Source organism: Dendrobates tinctorius, unplaced genomic scaffold, assembly GCF_039654945.1.
Source record: "Dendrobates tinctorius isolate UK_male_01 unplaced genomic scaffold, ASM3965494v1 ptg000224l, whole genome shotgun sequence".
Lineage (NCBI taxonomy): Eukaryota > Metazoa > Chordata > Amphibia > Anura > Dendrobatidae > Dendrobates > Dendrobates tinctorius.
In genome coordinates this window covers 3,764,177-3,790,069 of record NW_027361891.1, presented here as the reverse complement: position 1 = coordinate 3,790,069, position 25,893 = coordinate 3,764,177, and the positions used below count along the sequence as shown (strand labels likewise).

The 25,893-nt window shown below is 46.5% G+C and overlaps 1 protein-coding gene across 1 annotated transcript in view; it reads right to left on the bottom strand.

Annotated features, from left to right (window-relative positions):
- GNS (glucosamine (N-acetyl)-6-sulfatase) overlaps positions 1-25,080 on the bottom strand; it is an 89,149-nt gene extending 64,069 nt beyond the window's left edge. The window contains exons 1-2 of the mRNA XM_073555454.1: positions 24,847-25,080; positions 1,940-1,999 (exon numbers count right to left, since the gene is read on the bottom strand). Of these exons, the coding sequence (XP_073411555.1) occupies positions 1,940-1,999; positions 24,847-24,987 (201 nt within the window). The 5' untranslated portion in view covers positions 24,988-25,080. The remainder of the gene's footprint in view (positions 1-1,939; positions 2,000-24,846) is intronic.
- Between the last annotated feature and the right edge of the window lie 813 nt (positions 25,081-25,893).

The window sequence follows — 25,893 nt, the reverse complement described above, 5'->3', positions numbered from 1 at the left end:
TTTTTTAGCCCGCAATTTTTTATTTTCACAATGGTAACAGGAGAAATTGGACCCCAAAAGTTGTTGCCCAGTTTGTTCTGAGTACGCTGGTACCCAATATGTGGGGAGGGACCATTGTTTGGGCACACGTCAGGGCTCGGAATGGAAGTAGTGAAGTTTTGAAATGCAGACTTTGATGGAATAGTCTGCGGTCGTCATTACGTTTGCAGAGCCCCTGATGTGCCTAAACAGTGGAAACCTCTCACAAGTGACCCCATTTTGGAAACTAGACCTTCCAAGGAACTTATGTAGATGTATGGTGAGCACTTTCAACCCCCAAGTGCTTCACAGAAGTTTATAATGCAGAGACGTGAAAATGAAAAAAACATTTTTTTTCCACAAAAATAATTTTTTAGCCCCCAATTTTTTTATTTTCCCAAGGGTAATAGGAGAAATTAGTCCCCAAAAGTTGTTGTGCAATTTTTCCTGAGTACGCTGATACCCCATATGTGGGGGTAAACCACTGTTTGGGCACACGTCGGGGCTTGGAAGGGAGGGATCACCGTTTGACTTTTTGAACGCAAAATTGGCTGGAATCAATGGTTGCACCATATCGCGTTTGGAGACCCCCTGATGTGCCTAAACAGTGGAAACCCCACAATTCTAACTTCAACCCTAACCCCAACACATCCCTAACCACAGTCCTAACCCCAACACATCCCTGACCCCAATCCCAACCCTATCCATAACCCTAACCCCAACAAACCCCTAACCCCAACACTAACCATAACACTAACCACAAGCCTAACCCTAATTCCAACCCTAATTCCAACCCTAACCCTAATTCCAACCCTAACCCTAATTCCAACCCTAACCCTAATTCCAACCCTAACCCTAATTCCAACCCTAACCCTAATTCCAACCCTAACCCTAATTCCAACCCTAACCCTAATTCCAACCCTAACCCTCTTTCCAACCCTAACCCTCTTTCCAACCCTAACCCTCTTTCCAACCCTAACCCTCTTTCCAACCCTAACCCTCTTTCCAACCCTAACCGAAAAAAAAAATAAAAATATTTTCTTTATTTTATTAGTTATGCCTACCTATGGGGGTGATAATCGGGGGGTTCATTTACTTTTTATTTCATTTTGATCACTGTGAGAGTGATCAAAATGAAATAATGGAATCTGCAGCCGGCAGATTCGGGCGGGCGCACTGCGCATGCGCCCGCCATTTTCTAAGATGGCGGCGCCCATGAACCGGACCCGCCGGACACCGGGAGCGACGAGGGGACTTAGAAGGTGCTGGGGGCGGTGAGAGTGGGTGAGGGGGTTATCGGATGCTGGCGGGGAGCTGAGGGAATGGGAGGGGGGGCAGATGATGACAGCGGCCGCAGATCGCCGCTGTCATTCTGTTGCGGGGGGGCGATCGCCGGTGGGGGGAATCGGTGTCTCCAGCCATGTCCGATGCTACTGCAGCATCGGCCATGGCTGGATTGTAGTATTTCATCAATTTTCATTGATGAAATATTACTATCGCTCTGATTGGCTGTTAAAAGTGAAACAGTCAATCAGAGCGATCGTAGCCACGTGGGGGCGAAGCCACGCCCCCTGTGGTGAATTACAAAGCCCCCTGTATCTGCGGGTCAGATGACCTTTCATTGACCCAGGTCACCCGACCCGCAGGGGGGCTTTGAATTCATGACACAGGGTATGCGTCATAGGTTGGATTGGCACCGACTTTCATGACGCATACGCTGTGTCACAGGTCGGGAACCGGTTAAACAAAAAAAGAATATCGGTGTACCATCATCAAACCAGAGGGCGCTCGTTCTTGGTGCAGGTCCCCATGAGGGCATCCCCAACAATCATACATTTATCATCTATCCCTTGTATAGGTGATAAAAGGATTTCCTACTGAAAACATTTAATAGAATTGTAACACAGAACAATATACTTACAGCATTTGTAAATGTTACACCATGATCAGCAAGGAGTTCTTTAGTCTTTTTTAACGGAGTCTAGAAGAAAAAAAAAAAAAAGGATTTATAATTTTTTTTTTTAAATATTTCAACATTGTTCTTGTTTGGATTATATGGCCAGTATTAACACAAGGGAAAAACTAATATACGGTATTTGAAGCTTGAACAGAGATAAGAACATCAATCTTCAAAAAAAATCATGATTATGACTACTTAAAGGGAATCTGTCAACTTTTTTGGACTATGAGCTGCCGGCACTTAAAGGGAATCTGTCACCCATTTTTTCTTTTCTTATTTCTTATCTTTCAGGTTACATCGGAGGCTTATCTACAGCATTACAGAATGCTGTAGATAAGCCCCTGATGTCGATGCCGGCAGCTCATAGTCCAAATAACAGGTGACAGATTCCCTTTAAGTGTAAAAATGTATGAGACATTAAACTGTGCTCATTATCCAGCACAATCTAACGTGTGCACATACAGTTGTGGCCAAAAGTATTGACACCCCTGCAATTTTGTCAGATAATACTCAGTTTCTTCCTGAAAATGATTGCAATCACAAATTCTTTGGTATTATTATCTTCATTTAATTTGTCTTAAATGAAAAAACACAAAAGAGAATGAAGCAAAACATTGATCATTTCACACAAAACTCCAAAAATGGGCCAGACAAAAGTATTGACACCCTCAGCCTAATACTTGGTTGCACAACCTTTAGCCAAAATAACTGCGACCAACCGCTTCCAGTAACCATCAATGAGTTTCTTACAATGCTCTGCTGAAATTTTAGACCATTCTTCTTTGGCAAACTGCTCCAGGTCCCTGATATTAGAAGCGTGCCTTCTCCAAACTGCCATTTTTAGATCTCTCCACAGGTGTTCTATGGGATTCAGGTCTGGACTCATTGCTGGCCACCTTAGAAGTCTCCAGTGCTTTCTCTCAAACTATTTTCTAGTGCTTTTTGAAGTGTGTTTTGGGTTATTGTCCTGCTGGAAGACCCATGACCTCTGAGGGAGACCCAGCTTTCTCACAGTGAGCCCTACATTATGCTGCAAAATTTGTTGGTAATCTTCAGACTTCATAATGCCATGCACACGGTCAAGCAGTCCAGTGCCAGAGGCAGCAAAGCAACCCCAAAATATCAGGGAACCTCCGCCATGTTTGACTGTAGGGACCATGTTTTTTTTCTTTGAATGCCTCTTTTTTTCTCCTGTAAATCTATGTTGATTCCTTTGCCCAAAAAGCTATACTTTTGTCTCATCTGACCAGAGAACATTCTTCCAAAACGTCTTTTCATTCAGACGCCGACGGATAGTACGGGTTGACACTGTTGCACTGTTGTACCCTAGGACTGCAGGGGAGCTTGAACTTGTTTGGATGTTAGTTGAGGTTCTTTATCCAACATCCACACAATCTTGCGTTGAAATCTCGTCAATTTTTCTTTTCCGTCCAAATCTAGTGAGGTTAGCCACAGTGGCATGGGCTTTAAACTTCTTGATGACACTGCGCACGGTAGACACAGGAACATTCAGGTCTTTGGAGATGGACTTGTAGCCTTGAGATTGCTCATGCTTCCTCACAATTTGGTTTCTCAAGTCCTCAGACAGTTCTTTGGTCTTCTTTCTTTTCTCCATGCTCAATGTGGTACACACAAGGACACAGGACAGAGGTTGAGTCAACTTTAATCCATGTCAACTGGCTGCAAGTGTGATTTAGTTATTGCCAACACCTGTTAGGTGCCACAGGTAAGTTACAGGTGCTGTTAATTACACAAATTAGAGAAGCATCACATGATTTTTCGAACAGTGCCAATACTTTTTTCCACCCTCTTTTTTATGTTTGGTGTGGAATTATATCCAATTTGGCTTTAGGACAATTCTTTTTGTGTTTTTTCATTTAAGACAAATTAAATGAAGATAATAATACCAAAGAATTTGTGTTTGCAATAATTTTCAGGAAGAAACTGAGTATTATCTGACAAAATTGCAGGGGTGTCAATACTTTTGGCCACAACTGTAGCTGCTGGGGTATGCGCCTCGAATGACTAGTATGCTAAATGTAATGCATCTGTTGGGCAGATCTGGGTAACATCGCCACATCTATGGTCCCTTAATGTGGGCTAGTGTTATATAAAGAGTTGCTTCCTTCTGAATTTTGAGTGTGTTTCTGTGAAGGCGCTGGAGCCAAACTTTTTTTTACGGACATGGCAATAAAGTGCCATATTTTTGCAGTGTGTTCAGGAATTTCTGCATAGTTGGCAACCCTATGTTAGAGGCAGATGATAGCTAAATGACACAGCCATCATCTGCTGGGAATGTGGTGGGCTCAGCTCCTGAGCAAGCTCCACTCATCCTCTGCTGATCAGTTGCATACATGTACGGTGCTGGTGGTTAAGGCGTTAAGTCAGTTTGCTTGTATGACAATACAGTTAACGACAGTTCCTCGCTTTGTACAAATGTCTTCTGTAAATAAATGTACATAGATTGCAATTATGTAATTGAACCTCTTCCTAATAATAAAAACAAAAACAGTTGGTACCAATCCAAAAAACGTCCTAAGTACGGTACTTTCAGGATGAACATAGCATCCATTAATGTGCACAGTACATTCACAGTAAAATGACACTTATCTTTCTGCACTTCCCTATGGGCCAGAAGCCAAGTGCAATTAATGATTACTGTATATAACTTCAGGTTAACTTTGGCCCAAAAAAATTCTGACACAATGCAATCTTTGGACTTTAGCTGTTAAAAACCCAATGCAGTTAAAGGGGTTATCCAGTCTCCGAAGACAAGTCTGGAGTCACAGGAGTTATGTGACCGTTACATAATTTGCTCTAAAGTTTAATTTCCCTAATTGTTAGCTAAATATAGAAAACCTTGTTATGCATCTTCTGCATCAGTCCTTGTGTACATGAAGAGTCCCTCCTAATCTCATACTTAATCTGATAAATATTCCCAAACTGTCATGCAAAACCATGGTCCTAGATTACAGAACTTATTCTGGAGAACTGAATTGAGTATGCAGAAGTTTGGCTGCAACACGACCCCAAAGCATGCATTGATCCAATCCCATGCTGGTTGGCAAGATGTTCTTTTCCTGAGTTTGTGCCCTTTTTTTTCTCCACAACATAACTTTGATCATTATGGCCAAAGAGTTCTATTTTAATCTCATTGGTACACAGGATTGTTTCCAAAACGAATCAGGCTAGAATAGCTGTTTAGATGCTCTTTTGCAAACTTCTGAAACTATTTTTGGTGAGAACACAAGAGGTTTTCTTCTGATTACGCTTCCATGAAAGCCATTTGTGCAGGTGTCTCTCAACAGAAGAACAATGTACCACAAGTGCAGAGTCTGCTAAATCTTTCTGAATGTCTTTTGCAGTCAAGCAGGGGTTCCGATTTGCAATATCTACCAATGATATGAGCAGCCCTCACTGAAATTGTATTTGATCTTCCAGACCTTATCATGATCTCCACTGTTCCTGTTAACTCCCATTTCGCACAGAGGAAAAAGCAACTTGAAAACGCTTTGCTCTTCTCCTGCTTTGTCGACCTCCACCATTTTCAGAGCGCTAAGCAGCTGCTTAGAAGAACACATGGCTGCTGTTTTTGGCACAAAGTTAGAGGCTGGTTTCCAAACGCTGGGAAATTTGAATCACTTGGCCTTTTCTAACAATGATAGTGAAGAAGCCATAACTCTAAGCAGCTAATTATAGTCTGAAACCTTGGTCACAGTTATTTAAGCACACAAGACTCCAAATTTTCCTTTTCGTAATTTTAAAAATTTAAAAAATGAAATGTACAATTGTGTGAAAGTGTTTGCCCCTTCCTGATTCCCGATTTTTTTTTTAGATGTTTCAGATCACCAATGTAAATGTTAGACAAAGATAACACAAGTAAACATAAAACGCAGCTTTTAAAAGAAGGTCTTTATTATTAAGGGGAAAAAATCCAAACCTACAGGGCCCTGTGTAATAAAGAGATTACCCACCCCCTTTAAACATCAACTGTGGTTTATCACAGCTTTGGGAAGCAGAGTTCAAATTCCCTAGCCACATGCAGGCCTGATTACTGCCACGCCTGTTCTCAATCAAGAAATCACTTAAATAGGACCTGCTTGTCAACGTGCAGTAGATCAAAAGTTCCTGAAAAGCTATAACATGCCACGATCCAAAGAAATTCTGGAACAAATGAGAAACAAAGTACCGTATTTTTCGGACCAAATGACACACTTTTTTTCCCCTCCAAATTTGGGAGGAAAGTGTGGGTGCGTCTTATGGTCGGAATGTAGGGAGTGGCAGTGGTGATTGGGATCGCAGGATGCAGGAAAATGTTGCCTGCTGCAGGAATCCAGCGCTGGGGAAACAATGTGGTCCCGATACTTAAAGTGAAGTGAATATTCATGAGCCGCTTCCCCGCTCTCCCGTGAGCTGAGCAGTGAGCGGGGAGCAGCAGAGGACAGACCCACATGGTTTCCCCAGTGCCGATTCCTGCAGCAGCTGGGAAGATCTGTGTCCGGTGGAACAGGGGGAAGGAGGAAGGATCGCATACCTGACAGGCAACACAGCCCTGGCTGTGCTGATGCCATGCTGAATGCTCCTGTGGAAGACCTGTGGTGAGGTCATGAAGAGGGCGGGCTAGAGCATCACATGACCGCACAATTCCCTGCCTCTTCATGATGTCATCACAGGTCCTGCAGACACCGCACTACAAACAGTGCAGCGTCCTCTTATATGATCTGTGGTGAGGTCATAAGAGGGAGGGCTCTGTGCGGCCATGTGATGCTGCATGACCTCACCACAGTGTGGCTGGCTGGCTGCAGGGCCTGCACTGAGCACAGCTTGTCCAAGAAAGAATTAAAAGGTTAGTAATTGCAGCACATAAAAATCACTTTGCCATCCTGTGGTGAACTATAACTCCCAGCATGCCATATGATCTGGAGGACATGAGGAGTGTTATAGTTCTCCCTTGGGATCTTAAAGCAGCACTCCAGTGTTATTTTTCAGTGCTGGAGTGGTGCTTTAAATATAAGCCCTGTTCCCCAATTCTATACTCACCCTCCAGCATCTTCATATTGTACTTAACAGACACCAGATTGGACATGCAGCACCATCTTCTATCCGTAGCTAACATATAAACATACTATTACATATAATAACACCACATATAGTATGTTATTAAATATTTTACCACTTTTTTTGGTTCAAATATATTTTTCCCTAATTTCCACCTCTAAAATCTGATTGTGTCTTATAGACCGATGCGTCTTATAGTCCGAAAAATACGGTAATTGAGCTCTACCAGTCTGGAAAAGGCCATAAAGCTATTTTTCAAGCTTTGGGACTCTAGCGAACCACAGTGAAAGCCATTATCCAGAAATGGCGAAAACATGGAACAGTGGTGAACCTTTCCAGGAGTGGTCAGCCGACCAAAATTACCTCAAGAGTGCAGCGACCTCTCAACCAAGAGGTCACAAAAGGCCCCACAACAACATCCAAAGAACTGCAGGCATCATTTGCCTCCGTTAAGAAAGACTGGGCAAAAATGGCATGCTTGACACAGTTCCAAGATGAAAACAACTGCTGAACAATAAGAACATAAAAGCATCTTAATGACCCCCCAAGACTTTGGGAAGAATACTCTGTGGACAGACGAGACAAAAGTTGAACTTTTTGGAAGGTGCATGTCTCTTTACATCTGGCATATAAATAACAGCATTTCATAAAAAGAACATCATACCAACAGAGAAATATGGTGGTAGTAGTGTTATGGTCTGGGGCTGTTTTGCTGTTTCAGGACCTGGAGGACTTGCTGTGTTATATGGAACCATGAGTTCTGCTGTCTACAAAAATATCCTGAAGGAGAATGCCATCTGTTCATGATCTAAAGCTGAAGCACACTTGGGGTATGCAGCAGGGTAATGATCCAAAACACACCAGCAAGTCGACCTCTAAGTGGTTTAAGAAAAACAAAATTAAGACTATGGAGTGGCGTAGTCAAAGTCCTGACCTTAATCCAATTGAGATGCAGTGGCATTATCTTAAAAAGTTGGTTCATGCTCAGAAACCCTCCAATGTGTCTGGATGACAAAAATTCTGCAAAGATGAATGGGCCAAAATTCCTCTAGCGTTGTTAAAGGCTCATTGCCAAACGCTTGATTGTAGTTGTTGCTGCTAAGGATGGGCCAACCAGTTATTAGGTTTAGAGGGCAATCACTTTCACACAGGACCCTGTAGGTTTGGATTTCTTTTTCCCTTTATAAAAACCATCATTTAAAAACTGCATTTTGTGTTTACGTGTGTTACCTTTGTCGAATATTTAAATTTGCTTGGTGATCTGAAACATTTAAGTGTGACAAACATGCAAAAGAGTAAGAAATCAGGAAGGGGCACACACTTTGTGTCAACATTAACTTTAGCCCTTTTAGAGATCATTTCATCATCAATTTGCTTAACTGTTCACAATAACAGTAATTTTGACCAGAGGTGCCCAAACTGTTAAATGCCACAGTATAGAACAGGTTCCAATAAAATTAAAAACTCGATTTATTTTGCTTGCTCTAAAATAGAAAGCAGAAGTAAAAAATTGGAAATACTTGGTCTATGAGTTTCGTATAGGCCATTAATCATGTGAAGTATGTAGGCTGTTTCAAATTTTTCACCTCTGCTTTCTATTTTAGGGCAAGCAAAATAAATTAAGTTCTTTAATTTTTTTAAATTGAGGTTGGTGGAAGATGTTTTTCTGTATGTGTCTGCTGTTACTTGGGAATCGGCCCATAGATTTTTGTTCAAGCACCACACCCAGCAAGAAAGCCAATCGCCTGGATCAGGCGAGCTGATGTTCCATGGTAACGTTATACAGCCTTCTCATGGTCCTCGGAACCTGATTAGATCACTGGATCAGGCCAGCTTCAGTCCTCCAGTGTTTCTCTCATGCTGATAGACAAAGCTGCCTCTGCTGTCATAGGAGAACACTCAGTGCTGACCAGAGGCCTGACCATGCGGGTAGTCAGAGCTGACTATCTTCACGAGTTCCTCAAGCCTACCAAAGCAGGAACTCCTAAAGATTGGCAGCCTAAAGGAAGTCTATCAAGACCAGAGAAGTTCAGTTGATAAGACGGGATAAAAGATCATGAAGAACAACATAGTTTTTTGAGATTGGGTTTTCTGAAATTTGTTTAACGTGATATGACCTAAAAATAACTATATTTCAGAAGTTAAAAAAGGAAACAAATATACCGATTAGTTTTTAAAATAATAAACAAAGAAACCAAAACACTCTACTCCTTCTGGCCTGTTACTTTTCTAGCAAAACTATTTTAGGCTGGTTTCACACTAGCGTTTTATTGCGCAGCGCATCGTGCACTATCAGGCACACGCGCAATGTTCCCCTATCTTTAACATGGTGGTCGCAGGGTCTTGCGATTGTAAGCGTTCATCAGCGTTTAGTGCGCGCTGCGCATTTTACAGGTGTGCGCCCAGACGCGCCGTACGCTACATGTTGCATTTTTTGTTCCGCCTACATTGTTAAAAAAAATCGCGAGCGCACGTGTGCGCACAGTGTGTGCCCAAAAATAGCAATAGATTTGAGTAAACAATGTCTAGACACTTGTCTAAACCTCCCCCTAAACAAGCAACATTGTTTGGGAGGAGTGTTGATAAAAGAAGGTGTCTTCAGGGTCAGACCAATACTCGACAGACAGCCTTGCAGAGACCAGACAAGAACCTACAAGAACTTTCCTACTGTGGATTCAAGCTTCAGAAGCCAAAATGTGAGTATTCTTCAACATAATGTCTGTGTGTCCTGTACAATTTTATAATGTACTAATGTATTTTTTGTTTAAATTTCAGCATGTCTTCTTCTGGATCGGTCTATTCGCCATCTCAGCAAGAACTGGCCCAAGCTGATCGTGAGGTGAGGATGTTGCTGCTGTTGGGTAAGTTTAGCTGCCTCTAGAAATGTGCTATAATATTTTTTTTCTTTACAGACATCGGACACGGCCAGTGAAGTGTGGGAGCAGTCTGAGCGGGAGGATTCAGAGCGGGAGCAGCGTAGTCAAGTCGTGGCGAGGAGACGCAATGTTAGTATATAATCTGTCTTTTTTTTCTTTTTCGGTCTTCATTTTCATCTTTTATCTTGCTTCTTCTCTGTTTCTTTTTCTATCTTTTTCATTCTCCAAAATTACAAACATCCTAATAGTTGTTTTTTTTTCCTAGGTTCCACAACGGGATGACGAAGAAGTGTACATAGACAACGAGCACCTGATCCGCCTTGTTGAGGAGTGTATCCCATTGTGGGACAGCCATGACCAGCAGTACAAAGACACAGTGGTGACCCGGCAGCTCTGGAATGAGGTGGCCGCAGCGATGATGGATGGCTGGGACAGCGCCTCTCCAAGTTCAAAAAGGGCATTCAGTAAGTATAAAGATGCTCTGTGATACTGCATTGATTTTTGGACCTGATGGCGCTGATGTTTGTAGCAAGATATATTCTTGCATCAAACACACCAGTGCCTTGTGGAAAACAGTGATTGCTTTTTGTTTTGAACTGCTGTCTGGAAGCTGCATTGATTTATGGTCCTGATGGTGCTGGTGTGTTTGTGGCAAGATATATTCTTGCATCAAACACACCAATGCCTTCTGGAAACAGTGATTGCTTTTTGTTTTGAACTGCTGTCTGGAAGCTGCATTGATTTATGGTCCTGATGGTGCTGGTGTGTGTGGCAAGATATATTCTTGCATAAAACACACCAATGCCTTCTGGAAAACAGTGATTGCTTTTTGTATTGAACTGCGGTCTTGATCCGGTTTTCACTCTTGCTCCGGATGATACTGTTGTTTTGGCTGCTATATATATTCTAGCAGGAAACATAACAGTGTCCTCAGGATCAACAGTGACTGCATTGTGTCTACAATTTATTTGTGCTGCAGCATTGACTGTTTGCAAAGTTCTATTAGGTGTGTGTGCTGATAATTATGTTGCCTTCAGTGCATTGTCTAACTTTTTTTATTTTTTTCCCAACAGTGAACAAAATCCGCACACGTTGGCGCTCGATGAAGGACCGCTTCAACACTGATGTTCGTGCTGAGGGACAGGTTCGCAGTGGTTCAGCGGCAAGGCGCAGAAGTACCGCTATCATCGCGAGTTGGCTTTCCTGAGACTGGTCCTTACCAGCAGAGCGCAAGTTGTTTTTTTTTAATTACTATGTGCTTTTCTATTCCACAGCTGATGCTTCTTGTTAATGCATGATACTAATGTTTTCCCTTTCTTTCCACAGCACTTGGAGCAGCAACCTGCAACCTGTCCCGGGTGCGGTTCTTCATTGATCGACCTCGGACCCGTCCCAGCCATCCGACAGCCACGAAGCATCTTGCAGGTCAGCAACACAGACACCTGATGACCAGGAAGATGGTCCATCAGGTGTTCCCCTGTCCCAGGTCTCTGTCACTCGTTATGCGGGCACTACCCGCCAGCGGCAGAGGGCCTCCGGCAGGCCTGTCATGCCCGAGTTCATGCACTTGAGTGAGGCCTTTCAGGGCAGCCTCAAGGCGCTGTCCGCCAGAATGGAAAGCAGTTTTTCCCTGATGGAACGTAGTTTTAACCACATGGAACACCGCTTCCACTCTGTTGACCAGTGCCTTGACCGTCTGGAGGCCGACCTCAACAGACCAGCGCACCATTTCTTCAGTAAAATTGAACAGGGCATGGCGGAACACCTTAGTCCTGAGCAACAGCTGAGTGTGTTACAGGCCTGCAACACTGCTTACCTGCAGGTTACGCAGCAGAATCGGTATGTTCAGCAGTCAGTGGTGTCATTTCCAACAGTTCCACCGCTGACTCGCTACACCTCCCTACCGACTTCTGCTGCATACCACTGCACGGCCACCTGCATTCCCAGCGAATCCGGACACCACTACACCACCCCAAGTCTGAGTGCTGCTGAACACTCCTCCGCCACCACCACTATGTCAAGCGCTGCTCCTGTATGGAGCACCACCACCGCCACAGCACCACCCGCTTGGAGCCAAACCACCACAGAACCTGCTTGGGCCACCGACGCCAGCACTCCTCAGCAAAAGAGCACCGCCAGCACTCCTCAGCAAAAGAGCACCGCCAGCACTCCTCAGCAAAAGAGCACCGCCAGCACTCCTCAGCAAAAGAGCACCGCCAGCACTCCTCAGCAAAAGAGCACCGCCAGCACTCCTCAGCAAAAGAGCACCGTCAGCACTCCTCAGCAAAAGAGCACCGTCAGCACTCCTCAGCAAAAGAGCACCGTCAGCACTCCTCCTCCTCCTCATAGTCCCGCCAGAACTTCTGCTCAGATCCCAGACAGGCAGCCTCCTTCTGGGAGCACCGACACGACAACATCTCCAAGGATCACCGCCATTTCTTTGAGCACCGACCTAACTTTGTCCCCTTCTAGGAGCCCCGCGATCACAGAGCAGCAAATTGGTGACCCGCATTCCATCTTTTTCAGGGCAACGCCACGGTCCACCATCACCAAGCCGTCGAGCAAAGTACGTCGGTCACGCGGTGCAAGTCGGTCCAGGCACGATACTCCTGCGCCAAAGAAAAGAAAAACAAAAACTTTGTTCGTCCATCCACCCTCTCCTCCTAATGTGTCTCAACCTGCCTCCATGTCCAATCCAGAGCTCCCTTTCCCCAGTACTTTCGTCGCCCCTTCTCCTAGAACCCCTTCCTCAACCTCCAGTCGTTCCTCGTCTCTCCACACCCCCAAAGTATCCCAATCTTCCCCCAAACGTCATTCCTAATAAAACTATTTGGATTGGTTACTGTGTCAATCGCCGAGTACACACACTGCGCCGTACACTTAGCGTTTTTGCCACCAGATATCTCCATTACTGAGACATGTTTCTTGTGTCAGTCTTGGAGATACGCGTTGGCAACGAAACCAATGTACATGACTTGTCTTTTCCACAGCAGTCTCTACATTCTTGTAATATTGCACAGAGTGCATCCAGCAGGGTTCCCCAACTCCAGTGCTCAAGGGCCACCAACAGATCATGTTGTATGGAATCCTTTTTTTTGGCTCTTGTGAAGCAGTTATCAATGGAGCTATGGATTTCATTACAACATGATCTGTTGGTGGACCTTGAGGACTTAAGTTGGGGAACCCTGCTGGATCCAGTCTGTGCAATATTACACGAATGTAGAGTGTGATGTGGAAAAGACAAGTCAGAATTTGTCCTATACTCACACAAGAAACATCAGTAATGGAGATATCTGGTGTATTACACACACTGAATTGTGCAGGGTTCCCCAACTCCAGTCTTCAATGCCAACAAACAAATCATGTTTTAAGTAATTCCATTACTCTAGTGATAACAGTATCACCTGAGGGGAAAAAAATAAATCATTAAAACATGATCTGTTGGTTGACATTTAGGAATAGATTTTGGAAACCCTGGCATAGAGGATGGTGTTGAGTGCAAGGCATATCTATTGTTACCTTGCATTTTTTGTACCGTCCTCATTTAACTATTAGAGAAAAGGCAAGGAACTATAGATATACCTTGTAATTAACCACATACTCTTATTATGTGTGTGTTGAAGAAACTGATTAATGATGGTGAAAATAAGTGTTATATATACTTCACAAATACCTTGACCTTGGATTATTAGAACACCTGGGCAGGTGAATACACATGAGTTTGAAACTGCAGCGTTGCTTAACGCTCCATATATTTTGCAGATGATTATAATGATGCTGCAGTTTAATCTGTATTGTCATGCCCATTTGTGTTTTATTATCTCCACAATCGCTGTTAATTGAACACACACTGTAGAGATTATAAAGGTAATACAACTTGTGTGTATGTATAGTCACCTACTCAAGAGTATTAGTGAATTCATGATGCACCAAACACAGCATCATTAATTCACTGATACACCTGGCTACTTGCTAATGGTATTGGGAGTGTAAAAACAGAGAATGCACTCAGTACAGGTATCAAAATAGTTTTTTTTTATTAACATACCAACAATACAATTTTTTTTTTTTTTTTTTACACCATTTGCTCTTGCCATTCCACCCGTCCTACATCTGAATTGAAGTAGGCCGCAAATTGGTCCCTCATTTGACAAACTTCAACGGATGACCGGAGAGGGTGCTGTGTAAATTCAGGCAATGGATTAGGAGCAACATCATCAAGATCTAAGTTCGGGTGCTCTCGAGCAATTACAAAATTATGGAGAACAACACAGGCCTTGACCACCTCATCCACTGTTTCCAGTTTCAGATTAATAGCTGTGCCAAGAATGCGCCATCTAGATACAAGTATACCAAATGCACACTCTACTGTTCTTCTGGCCCTGGTCAGCCTGTAATTGAAAATTCTTTTGTTGTGGTCCAAGTCCCGGCTGGAGTAGGGCTTGAACAGGTTTTGGCACATCTGGAATGCTTCATCACCAACCATTACAAAGGGCTGTGGCGGAGCTTTGTGTGGGGAAGAGGCCGTGGCATGGGGAAATTGAAGTTGTTGCCATACAACCTCCTGCCCATGTCCGAGTTCTTAAAAGCCTGGGAGTCATTCCCACGGCCAAATGCCCCAATGTCCACTGCAATAAGCATGGCCATGAGTACAGTAGAAAAGTACTTTTTATAGTTGTAGTGCTCAGAGCCTGTTCTTTTGGGCTTGATAATCCAGATGTATTTCCCATCCACCGCTCCCAAACAGTTAGGGAAATTGCAGACAGTCCAGAATCTTTCGGCGATTTCCAACCACTTTCCTGCGGTTGGCAGGGGCATGAATTCTGGACAAAGAACGTTCCACAAAGCCCGGCAGGTGTCCGCTACAATTCCAGACAACGTGGAGATTTCAATTCGGTACTGGAAGTGCAGTGAAGAGAGGGTCTCTCCAGTAGCCAGGAATCTGTGACACAAAGAAAAAAAAACAAAAATTAATATTTGTGTTTAGGGATTTTTGTACACACGTAAAAGTAAAAAAAAAAAAAAAATTATATCTGCAGCCTTTTTTTCAATACATGCCATAAAAAAAATTATCGCGGCCTTTTGTTAACTACATGGCAGAACTATAATTCTGCCAGATTTGGAAGAGTACATTGTCACAACCAATAAAATTCTGCAGGCATTGGTTTAGCAAAACTACGTACCTTAATGTGACCAGGAGCCATTCCTCAGGAGTAATCGCACGCCGGAGCTGCGTGTCCTGTCTCCAGATGACTTTTTGTACCCGTCCAAGCAAATAGTTAAAGGTTTCTTGGGACATCTGGGTTTAATCAGTAAATTTCTCCGGGTTTGCCTGGAGCTCGCTGTAGAGGGTGTGGTACGCTCCACGGCTCACCCGGAGTTCAATAATGGGATGTATCCACATACGCCGCTGCTGCCGTCTTCGCTGCCTCTCTCTCTCCCTCTGTTCATGGCAAGCAACTGCATAAGCCTGAGCCATCCTGATGTCCAGATCCAAGTCAAAGCTCTTCCAGTGCAGATCCATGTTTCTCAAGTCAAATGCAAGCAAATGTGAAGAATTCAGCTGTACACAGGGGCTATATAAAGAATTTCCATAAGACACACCCACTGCTATCCCATTGGTGGAGTGTGTTGCAAGAATTTTTTCAAGGATTTTTTCTCCTGTGAAGTGACACCATTGCGCATAAAAAATGCAAACACATGAAAAATGCTTACAAACGCATAAAAACGCTGCGATTTTTTGTCGTTATGCGCACAATAATGCTACAAAAAAACGCAGCATTTACAAGCGCTTTTGACATGCATTTCTTGTGCGCTCGATACGCTGCGCAATAAGGCGCAAGTGTGAAACTAGCCTTAGACCCCATAACTAGCTGTATCAGTGTATATGTTGTCACGCAATTACTGTGATTCTTCACGTGTTGATACAGTGTCAACACACTATATAGAGCCTGTTCGGACCTTGTGGTCTTCTCCTTGTTATTACCCTCCCCCCCCCCCCTCTTCCCCCTTCCCCCTCCCACTAGCCTTAGACCCCATAACTAGCTGTATCAGTGTATATGTTGTCACGCAATTACTGTGATTCTTCACGTGTTGATATAGTGTCAACACACTATATAGAGCAGGGGTGGGGAATCTTTTTTCTGCCAAGGGTCGTTTGGATATTTATACCGTCCTTCGGGGGCCGTACAAACTCCGCCCACAAAGTACATCCTGACTCTGGCACTGGTGTCAGTCAGGACAAAATCTTTCATCGCATGCCCTTCAGTGTTCAGTAGTGAACACTGCGTGTGTGTGCGCTAACAGAGCAAGAATAAATTAATGAGCTGGTGTCAATGAAAATACAGCTCCCTGCCACAGCACTGCGGTCACGGAGAATCTCCCCGAGGGCCGATTAAAAGGTCATCGAGGGCCGTAAATGGCTCGGGGGCCTGAGGTTCCCCACCCGATATAGAGCCTGTTCGGACCTTGTGGTCTTCTCCTTGTTATTATCCTTCCCCCCCCCTTCCCCCGACCCACTCCCCCCCTTCCCACTCCCCCCCTCGCCCCCGTCCCACTCCCCCCCTTGCCACTCCCCCCTTCCCCCCTTGCCACTCCCCCCCTTCCCCGTCCCCCCCCCTTCCCACTCCCCCCCTTCCCCGCCCCCCCCCTTCCCCCCTTCCCCCCTTCCCCCCCCTTCCCCCCTTCCCCCCCCCTTCCCCGTCCCACTCCCCCCCCCTTCCCCCCTTCCCCCCCCCTTCCCCGTCCCACTCCCCCCCCCCCTTCCCCCCCCCTTCCCCGTCCCACTCCCCCCCCCCCTTCCCCCCCCTTCCCCGTCCCACTCCCCCCCCCTTCCCCCCTTCCCCGTCCCACTCTCCCCCCCCTTCCCCGTCCCACTCCCCCCCCCCTTCCCCCCTTCCCCCCCCCTTCCCCCCTTCCCCCCCCTTCCCCGTCCCACTCCCCCCCCCTTCCCCCCTTCCCCCCCCTTCCCCGTCCCACTCCCCCCCCCTTCCCCCCTTCCCCCCCCCTTCCCCGTCCCACTCCCCCCCCTTCCCCCCTTCCCCCCCCCTTCCCCGTCCCACTCCCCCCCCCTTCCCCCCCCCTTCCCCCCCCCTTCCCCGTCCCACTCCCCCCCCTTCCCCCCCCTTCCCCCCCCCTTCCCCGTCCCACTCCCCCCCCTTCCCCCCCCCCCCCTTCCCCCCCCTTCCCCGTCCCACTCCCCCCCCCCTTCCCCCCTTCCCCCCCCCTTCCCCGTCCCACTCCCCCCCTTCCCCCCCCCCCTTCCCCCCTTCCCCCCCCTTCCCCGTCCCACTCCCCCCCCCTTCCCCCCTTCCCCCCCCCTTCCCCGTCCCACTCCCCCCCCCCTTCCCCCCTTCCCCCCCCCTTCCCCGTCCCACTCCCCCCCCCCTTCCCCCCCCCTTCCCCGTCCCACTCCCCCCCCCTTCCCCCCTTCCCCCCCCCTTCCCCGTCCCACTCCCCCCCCCCTTCCCCCCCCCTTCCCCGTCCCACTCCCCCCCCCTTCCCCCCTTCCCCCCCCCTTCCCCGTCCCACTCCCCCCCCCCTTCCCCCCCCTTCCCCGTCCCACTCCCCCCCCCCCTTCCCCCCCCCCTTCCCCCCTTCCCCCCCCCTTCCCCGTCCCACTCCCCCCCCCTTCCCCCCTTCCCCCCCCCTTCCCCGTCCCACTCCCCCCCCCCCTTCCCCCCTTCCCCCCCCCTTCCCCGTCCCACTCCCCCCCTTCCCCCCCCCTTCCCCGTCCCACTCCCCCCCTTCCCCCCCCCTTCCCCGTCCCACTCCCCCCCCCTTCCCCCCCCCTTCCCCGTCCCACTCCCCCCCCCCTTCCCCCCTTCCCCCCCCCTTCCCCGTCCCACTCCCCCCCCCTTCCCCCCTTCCCCGTCCCACTCCCCCCCCCTTCCCCCCTTCCCCCCCCCTTCCCCGTCCCACTCCCCCCCCCCTTCCCCCCTTCCCCCCCCCTTCCCCGTCCCACTCCCCCCCGTCCCACTCCCCCCCCCCTTCCCCGTCCCACTCCCCCCCCCCTTCCCCGTCCCACTCCCCCCCCCCTTCCCCGTCCCACTCCCCCCCCTTCCCACTCCCCCCTTTCTTCCCCCTTCCTTCCCACTCCCCCCTTTCTTCCCCCTTCCCACTCCCCCCTTTCTTCCCCCTTCCCACTCCCCCCTTTCTTCCCCCTTCCCACTCCCCCCTTTCTTCCCCCTTCCCACTCCCCCCTTTCTTCCCCCTTCCCACTCCCCCCTTTCTTCCCCCTTCCCACTCCCCCCTTTCTTCCCCCTTCCCACTCCCCCCTTTCTTCCCCCTTCCCACTCCCCCCTTTCTTCCCCCTTCCCACTCCCCCCTTTCTTCCCCCTTCCCACTCCCCCCTTTCTTCCCCCTTCCCACTCCCCCCTTTCTTCCCCCTTCCCACTCCCCCCTTTCTTCCCCCTTCCCACTCCCCCCTTTCTTCCCCCTTCCCACTCCCCCCTTTCTTCCCCCTTCCCACTCCCCCCTTTCTTCCCCCTTCCCACTCCCCCCTTTCTTCCCCCTTCCCACATTTCTTATTTGTATTTAAATGTTCAATAAAAATTATTGGAAAAGATACAGTGTCAACAGAAAAAATATCAAGCATTCACTAAAAGTAATGTGGCAATCCATTGAATAGATCACTCCACTCCAGTCACCCAAAAGCCAAAAATAAAAACGTAGTCGATTATCCGCATACCAATAATCCACTCAATTCAGACAGGGAAATCCTGGCTCTGTTATGGCTTGAGACCATCGTGGAGTGGATTATTGGTCATATCCTACATTTCTCAATTTTGCGGGAGACAACATGTCATTGCTAAAGGCCAGAATACAAAGACCAGCAGAGGACCAGGGACATTTTGACAAAAAGAAGTTAAGTGAGGGGTGTTTTTCCCCCTTTTTCCTTGAGGGTGATGGGATGCTTGCTAGGCTGGTTTTTATAGCGAAATATGCAAAAAATTCACAGCAAAATCTGCATGATATGTTCTGCAATTTTCCCAGTAAATGTGAACCTACCTAAAGTGCCCACCCATTTCAATTAATTTGTAAACTGGTCAGACTGGGGAAGCAGGAAACAGGCCAGGGGTCAAAAATATTGTTTACTGCAGTTTATGAAGGGCTTGGAGAGGAGAAAAAAAAAGTCAAGCGGAAACAAGAACTGAACAGAGAATATGTCAGCAGTTTAACACTTCCCTCTCTTCTCAACTCAGGTGCTGGAAGCAGAATGGGAAGTAACCCTGTAATAGGCAGAAAGGTGAGGAGAAACAGACTGACCGCACGCTCTTATTCCAGAGTGAGGCATAGGTGAAGGGCAGAATGCTCCTCAAGAAGACTCAGCCCAAGATTAAGTCTCCTCCATTCTACCTCCCATCATATAAGTATACATCATACACACAGCAGATGAAAGTCAGCCGACCAGCCAACATGTGTGATGTCAGGGTGAACTTCAGCGGCCGATCCTTTCATTCTGCCGCCTCGCTCACAGAGTACAGCTCAGCAGACCACAGCAATCTTTGTTCCTTAATAGTGACGAGTGAGTATACTCGTTGCTCGGGTGTCCTCCGAGTATTTTGGCGTGCTCGGAGATTTAGTTTTCATTGCCTCAGCTGCACGATTTATGGCTGCTAGACAGCTTGAATATATGTGGGGATTCCCTAACAAACAGGCATTCCACACATGTAGTCAGGCTGTCTAGCAGCCATAAATCATGCAGCTGAGGCAATGAAAACTAAGTCTCCGAGCACGCCAAAATACTCGGAGGACACCCGAGCAACGATCATGTGTATAAGTGGGCCGATTCTAGTGATGAGCGCAATGCTCGTTACTTGAGGTTCGAGGAATGGTACGTGACATATGTACCCCGTGTATACCTACGGCACAGTGTATAATGGTATATGACGCATATGTACCCCATGTATACCTACAGCACAGTGTATAATGGTACGTGACATGTATGTACCCCATGTATACCTACAGCACAGTGTATAATGGTACGTGACATGTATGTACCCCGTGTATACCTACAGCACAGTGTATAATGGTACGTGACATGTATGTACCCCATGTATACCTACAGCACAGTGTATAATGGTACGTGACATGTATGTACCCCATGTATACCTACGGCACAGTGTATAATGGTATATGACATATGTACCCCATGTATACCTACAGCACAGTGTATAATGGTATATGACATATGTACCCCATGTATACCTACAGCACAGTGTATAATGGTACGTGACATGTATGTACCCCGTATATACCTACAGCACAGTGTATAATGGTACGTGACATGTATGTACCCCGTGTGTACCTACAGCACAGTATATAATGGTATATGACGCATATGTTCCCCATGTATACCTACAGCACAGTGTATAATGGTACATGACGCATATTTACCCCGTGTATACCTACAGCACAGTGTATAATGGTACGTGACATGTATGTACCCCGTGTATACCTACAGCACAGTGTATAATGGTACATGACGCATATTTACCCCGTGTATACCTACAGCACAGTGTATAATGTTACATGACATGTATGTACCCCGTGTATACCTACAGCACAGTGTATAATGGTACATGACATGTATGTACCCCGTGTATACCTACAGCACAGTGTATAATGGTACATGACATGTATGTACCCCGTGTATACCTACAGCACAGTGTATAATGGTATATGACATATGTACCCCATGTATACCTACAGCACAGTGTATAATGGTACGTGACATGTATGTACCCCGTATATACCTACAGCACAGTGTATAATGGTACGTGACATGTATGTACCCCGTGTGTACCTACAGCACAGTATATAATGGTATATGACGCATATGTACCCCGTGTATACCTACAGCACAGTGTATAATGGTACATGACGCATATTTACCCCGTGTATACCTACAGCACAGTGTATAATGGTACGTGACATGTATGTAACCCGTGTATACCTACAGCACAGTGTATAATGGTACATGACATGTATGTACCCCGTGTATACCTACAGCACAGTGTATAATGGTACATGACATGTATGTACCCCGTGTATACCTACAGCACAGTGTATAATGGTACATGACATGTATGTACCCCGTGTATACCTACAGCACAGTGTATAATGGTACATGACATGTATGTACCCCGTGTATACCTACAGCACAGTGTATAATGGTACATGACATGTATGTACCCCGTGTATACCTACAGCACAGTGTATAATGGTACGTGACATGTACAGTGGGGAAAAAAAGTATTTAGTCAGTCAGCAATAGTGCAAGTTCCACCACTTAAAAAGTTGAGAGGCGTCTGTAATTTACATAATAGGTAGACCTCAACTATGGGAGACAAACTGAGAAAAAAAAATCCAGAAAATCACATTGTCTGTTTTTTTTTCATTTTATTTGCATATTATGGTGGAAAATAAGTATTTGGTCAGAAACAAAATTTCATCTCAATACTTTGTGATATATCCTTTGTTGGCAATGACAGAGGTCAAACGTTTTCTGTAAGTCTTCACAAGGTTGCCACACACTGTTGTTGGTATGTTGGCCCATTCCTCCATGCAGATCTCCTCTAGAGCAGTGATGTTTTTGGCTTTTCGCTTGGCAACACGGACTTTCAACTCCCTCCAAAGGTTTTCTATAGGGTTGAGATCTGGAGACTGGCTAGGCCACTCCAGGACCTTGAAATGCTTCTTACGAAGCCACTCCTTCGTTGCCCTGGCGGTGTGCTTTGGATCATTGTCATGTTGAAAGACCCAGCCACGTTTCATCTTCAATGCCCTTGCTGATGGAAGGAGGTTTGCACTCAAAATCTCACGATACATGGCCCCATTCATTCTTTCATGTACCCGGATCAGTCGTCCTGGCCCCTTTGCAGAGAAACAGCCCCAAAGCATGATGTTTCCACCACCATGCTTTACAGTAGGTATGGTGTTTGATGGATGCAACTCAGTATTCTTTTTCCTCCAAACACGACAAGTTGTGTTTCTACCAAACAGTTCCAGTTTGGTTTCATCAGACCATAGGACATTCTCCCAAAACTCCTCTGGATCATCCAAATGCTCTCTAGCAAACTTCAGACGGGCCCGGACATGTACAGGCTTAAGCAGTGGGACATGTCTGGCACTGCAGGATCTGAGTCCATGGTGGCGTAGTGTGTTACTTATGGTAGGCCTTGTTACATTGGTCCCAGCTCTCTGCAGTTCATTCACTAGGTCCCCCCGCGTGGTTCTGGGATTTTTGCTCACCGTTCTTGTGATCATTCTGACCCCACGGGGTGGGATTTTGCGTGGAGCACCAGATCGAGGGAGATTATCAGTGGTCTTGTATGTCTTCCATTTTCTAATTATTGCTCCCACAGTTGATTTCTTCACTCCAAGCTGGTTGGCTATTGCAGATTCAGTCTTCCCAGCCTGGTGCAGGGCTACAATTTTGTTTCTGGTGTCCTTTGACAGCTCTTTGGTCTTCACCATAGTGGAGTTTGGAGTCAGACTGTTTGAGGGTGTGCACAGGTGTCTTTTTATACTGATAACAAGTTTAAACAGGTGCCATTACTACAGGTAATGAGTGGAGGAAAGAGGAGACTCTTAAAGAAGAAGTTACAGGTCTGTGAGAGACAGAAATCTTGATTGCTTGTTTCTGACCAAATACTTATTTTCCACCATAATATGCAAATACAATGAAAAAAAAACAGACAATGTGATTTTCTGGATTTTTTTTTCTCAGTTTGTCTCCCATAGTTGAGGTATACCTATGATGTAAATTACAGACGCCTCTCATCTTTTTAAGTGGTGGAACTTGCACTATTGCTGACTGACTAAATACTTTTTTTCCCCACTGTATGTACCCTGTGTATACCTACAGCACAGTGTATAATGGTACATGACGCATATGTACCCCATGTATACCTACAGCACAGTGTATAATGGTACATGACGCATATGTACCCCATGTATACCTACAGCACAGTGTATAATGGTACATGACATGTATGCACCCCGTGTATACCTACAGCACAGTGTATAATGGTACGTGACATGTATGTACCCCGTGTATACCTACAGCACAGTGTATAATGGTACGTGACATGTATGTACCCCGTGTATACCTACAGCACAGTGTATAATGGTACGTGACATGTAAGTACCCCGTGTATACCTACAGCACAGTGTATAATGGTACGTGACATGTATGTACCCCATGTATACCTACAGCAGTGTATAATGGTACGTGACATGTATGTAACCCGTGTATACCTACAGCACAGTGTATAATGGTACATGACATGTATGTAACCCGTGTATACCTACAGCACAGTGTATAATGGTACATGACATGTATGTAACCCGTGTATACCTACAGCACAGTGTATAATGGTACATGACATGTATGTACCCCGTGTATACCTACAGCACAGTGTATAATGGTACATGACATGTATGTACCCCGTGTATACCTACAGCACAGTGTATAATGGTACGTGACATGTATGTACCCCATGTATACCTACAGCACAGTGTATAATGGTACGTGACATGTATGTAACCCGTGTATACCTACAGCACAGTGTATAATGGTACATGACATGTATGTAACCCGTGTATACCTACAGCACAGTGTATAATGGTACATGACATGTATGTAACCCGTGTATACCTACAGCACAGTGTATAATGGTACATGACATGTATGTAACCCGTGTATACCTACAGCACAGTGTATAATGGTACATGACATGTATGTACCCCGTGTATACCTACAGCACAGTGTATAATGGTACGTGACATGTATGTAACCCGTGTATACCTACAGCACAGTGTATAATGGTACATGACATGTATGTACCCCGTGTATACCTACAGCACAGTGTATAATGGTACGTGACATGTATGTAACCCGTGTATACCTACAGCACAGTGTATAATGGTACATGACATGTATGTACCCCGTGTATACCTACAGCACAGTGTATAATGGTACATGACATGTATGTACCCCGTGTATACCTACAGCACAGTGTATAATGGTACGTGACATGTAAGTACCCCGTGTATACCTACAGCACAGTGTATAATGGTACGTGACATGTAAGTACCCCGTGTATACCTACAGCACAGTGTATAATGGTACGTGACATGTATGTACCCCGTGTATACCTACAGCACAGTGTATAATGGTACGTGACATGTAAGTACCCCGTGTATACCTACAGCACAGTGTATAATGGTATGTGACATGTATGTACCCCGTGTATACCTACAGCACAGTGTATAATGGTACGTGACATGTATGTACCCCGTGTATACCTACAGCACAGTGTATAATGGTACGTGACATGTATGTACCCCGTGTATACCTACAGCACAGTGTATAATGGTACGTGACATGTATGTACCCCGTGTATACCTACAGCACAGTGTATAATGGTACATGACGCATATGTACCCCGTGTATACCTACAGCACAGTGTATAATGGTACGTGACATGTATGTACCCCGTGTATACCTACAGCACAGTGTATAATGGTACATGACGCATATGTACCCCGTGTATACCTACAGCACAGTGTATAATGGTACATGACATGTATGTAACCCGTGTATACCTACAGCACAGTGTATAATGGTACATGACAGGTATGTACCCCGTGTATACCTACAGCACAGTGTATAATGGTACATGACATGTATGTAACCCGTGTATACCTACAGCACAGTGTATAATGGTACGTGACATGTATGTACCCCGTGTATACCTACAGCACAGTGTATAATGGTACATGACATGTATGTAACCCGTGTATACCTACAGCACAGTGTATAATGGTACATGACAGGTATGTACCCCACGTCTATGGCGCGGTGTAGACTGGGATACGACATGTATGTACCCCGTGTACACCACTTAGCCTGGGCTGAATAGTTACCATGCCACCGAGGGTCACATCCTGGTCATCAGTCAGGATCAGCACTACGTTGGGTCTCCGGGACTCCCCCAGTCCTGGCACCAGCGCAGGGCACAGCAGCAGCAGGCAGAGCCATGCGGGGGGTGCTCCGCGCTCACACATGGTCCTCCGCACAGTAATGCCAGCGCCTCCGTCTATCTCATCGCTCCTCACACAACATGAAGAGGAAGTGGAGGGGGCAGGTCAGCTGCTCTCCGCAGTCACATGCCCGCTCTCTACAGGAAGGGCGGAGCCTGCCGGCGCGTCACGCTCAGCTGTCGCACTTGGCCTGTGCGCCTTGTCGTCGCTCTTGCTGCCACCTAGTAGTTGCGTTTTCAGTCTCCAAATGTGAAAAAGGCCATAACACAGGAAGGCGGCAGCTTAGTCCTGGCTCCTGTTGGGCACTATAGCACATACTGGAAACCTGCAGCGATAAAATGGTTTCCATAAGGCGATCACCGCAAAACTGTGGCTATAGGTGACCTAGCATGTGAAGGCTTATTAGTCAACTGTTAGGCCATATTTCATTTTATTTTTCCAGGTTGTTTCTGCTGCTTTTGGGCGATTTTACAAAAGGGAGAGATCCTTGTAACAGAATGAAAGATACACACCGGTGGAATATTCCATCTGTGCTCCGATAGCCTCCATCAGGGCTCCGATGGCCTCCATCAGCGCTCTGGTAGCCTCCATCAGTGCTCTGGTAGCCTCCATCAGCGCTCCGATAGCCTCCATCAGGGCTCCAAAAGCCTCCATCAGTGCTCTGGTAGCCTCCATCAGTGCTCCGATAGCCTCCATCAGTGCTCCGATAGCCTCCATCAGGGCTCCGATAGCCTCCATCAGGGCTCCGATAACCTCCATCAGCGCTCCAAAAGCCTCCATCAGTGCTCTGGTAGCCTCCATCAGGGCTCCGATAGCCTCCATCAGGGCTCCGATGGCCTTCATCAGGGCTCCAATAGCCTCCATCAGGGCTCCAATAGCCTCCATCAGGGCTCCGATAACCTCCATCAGCGCTCCAAAAGCCTCCATCAG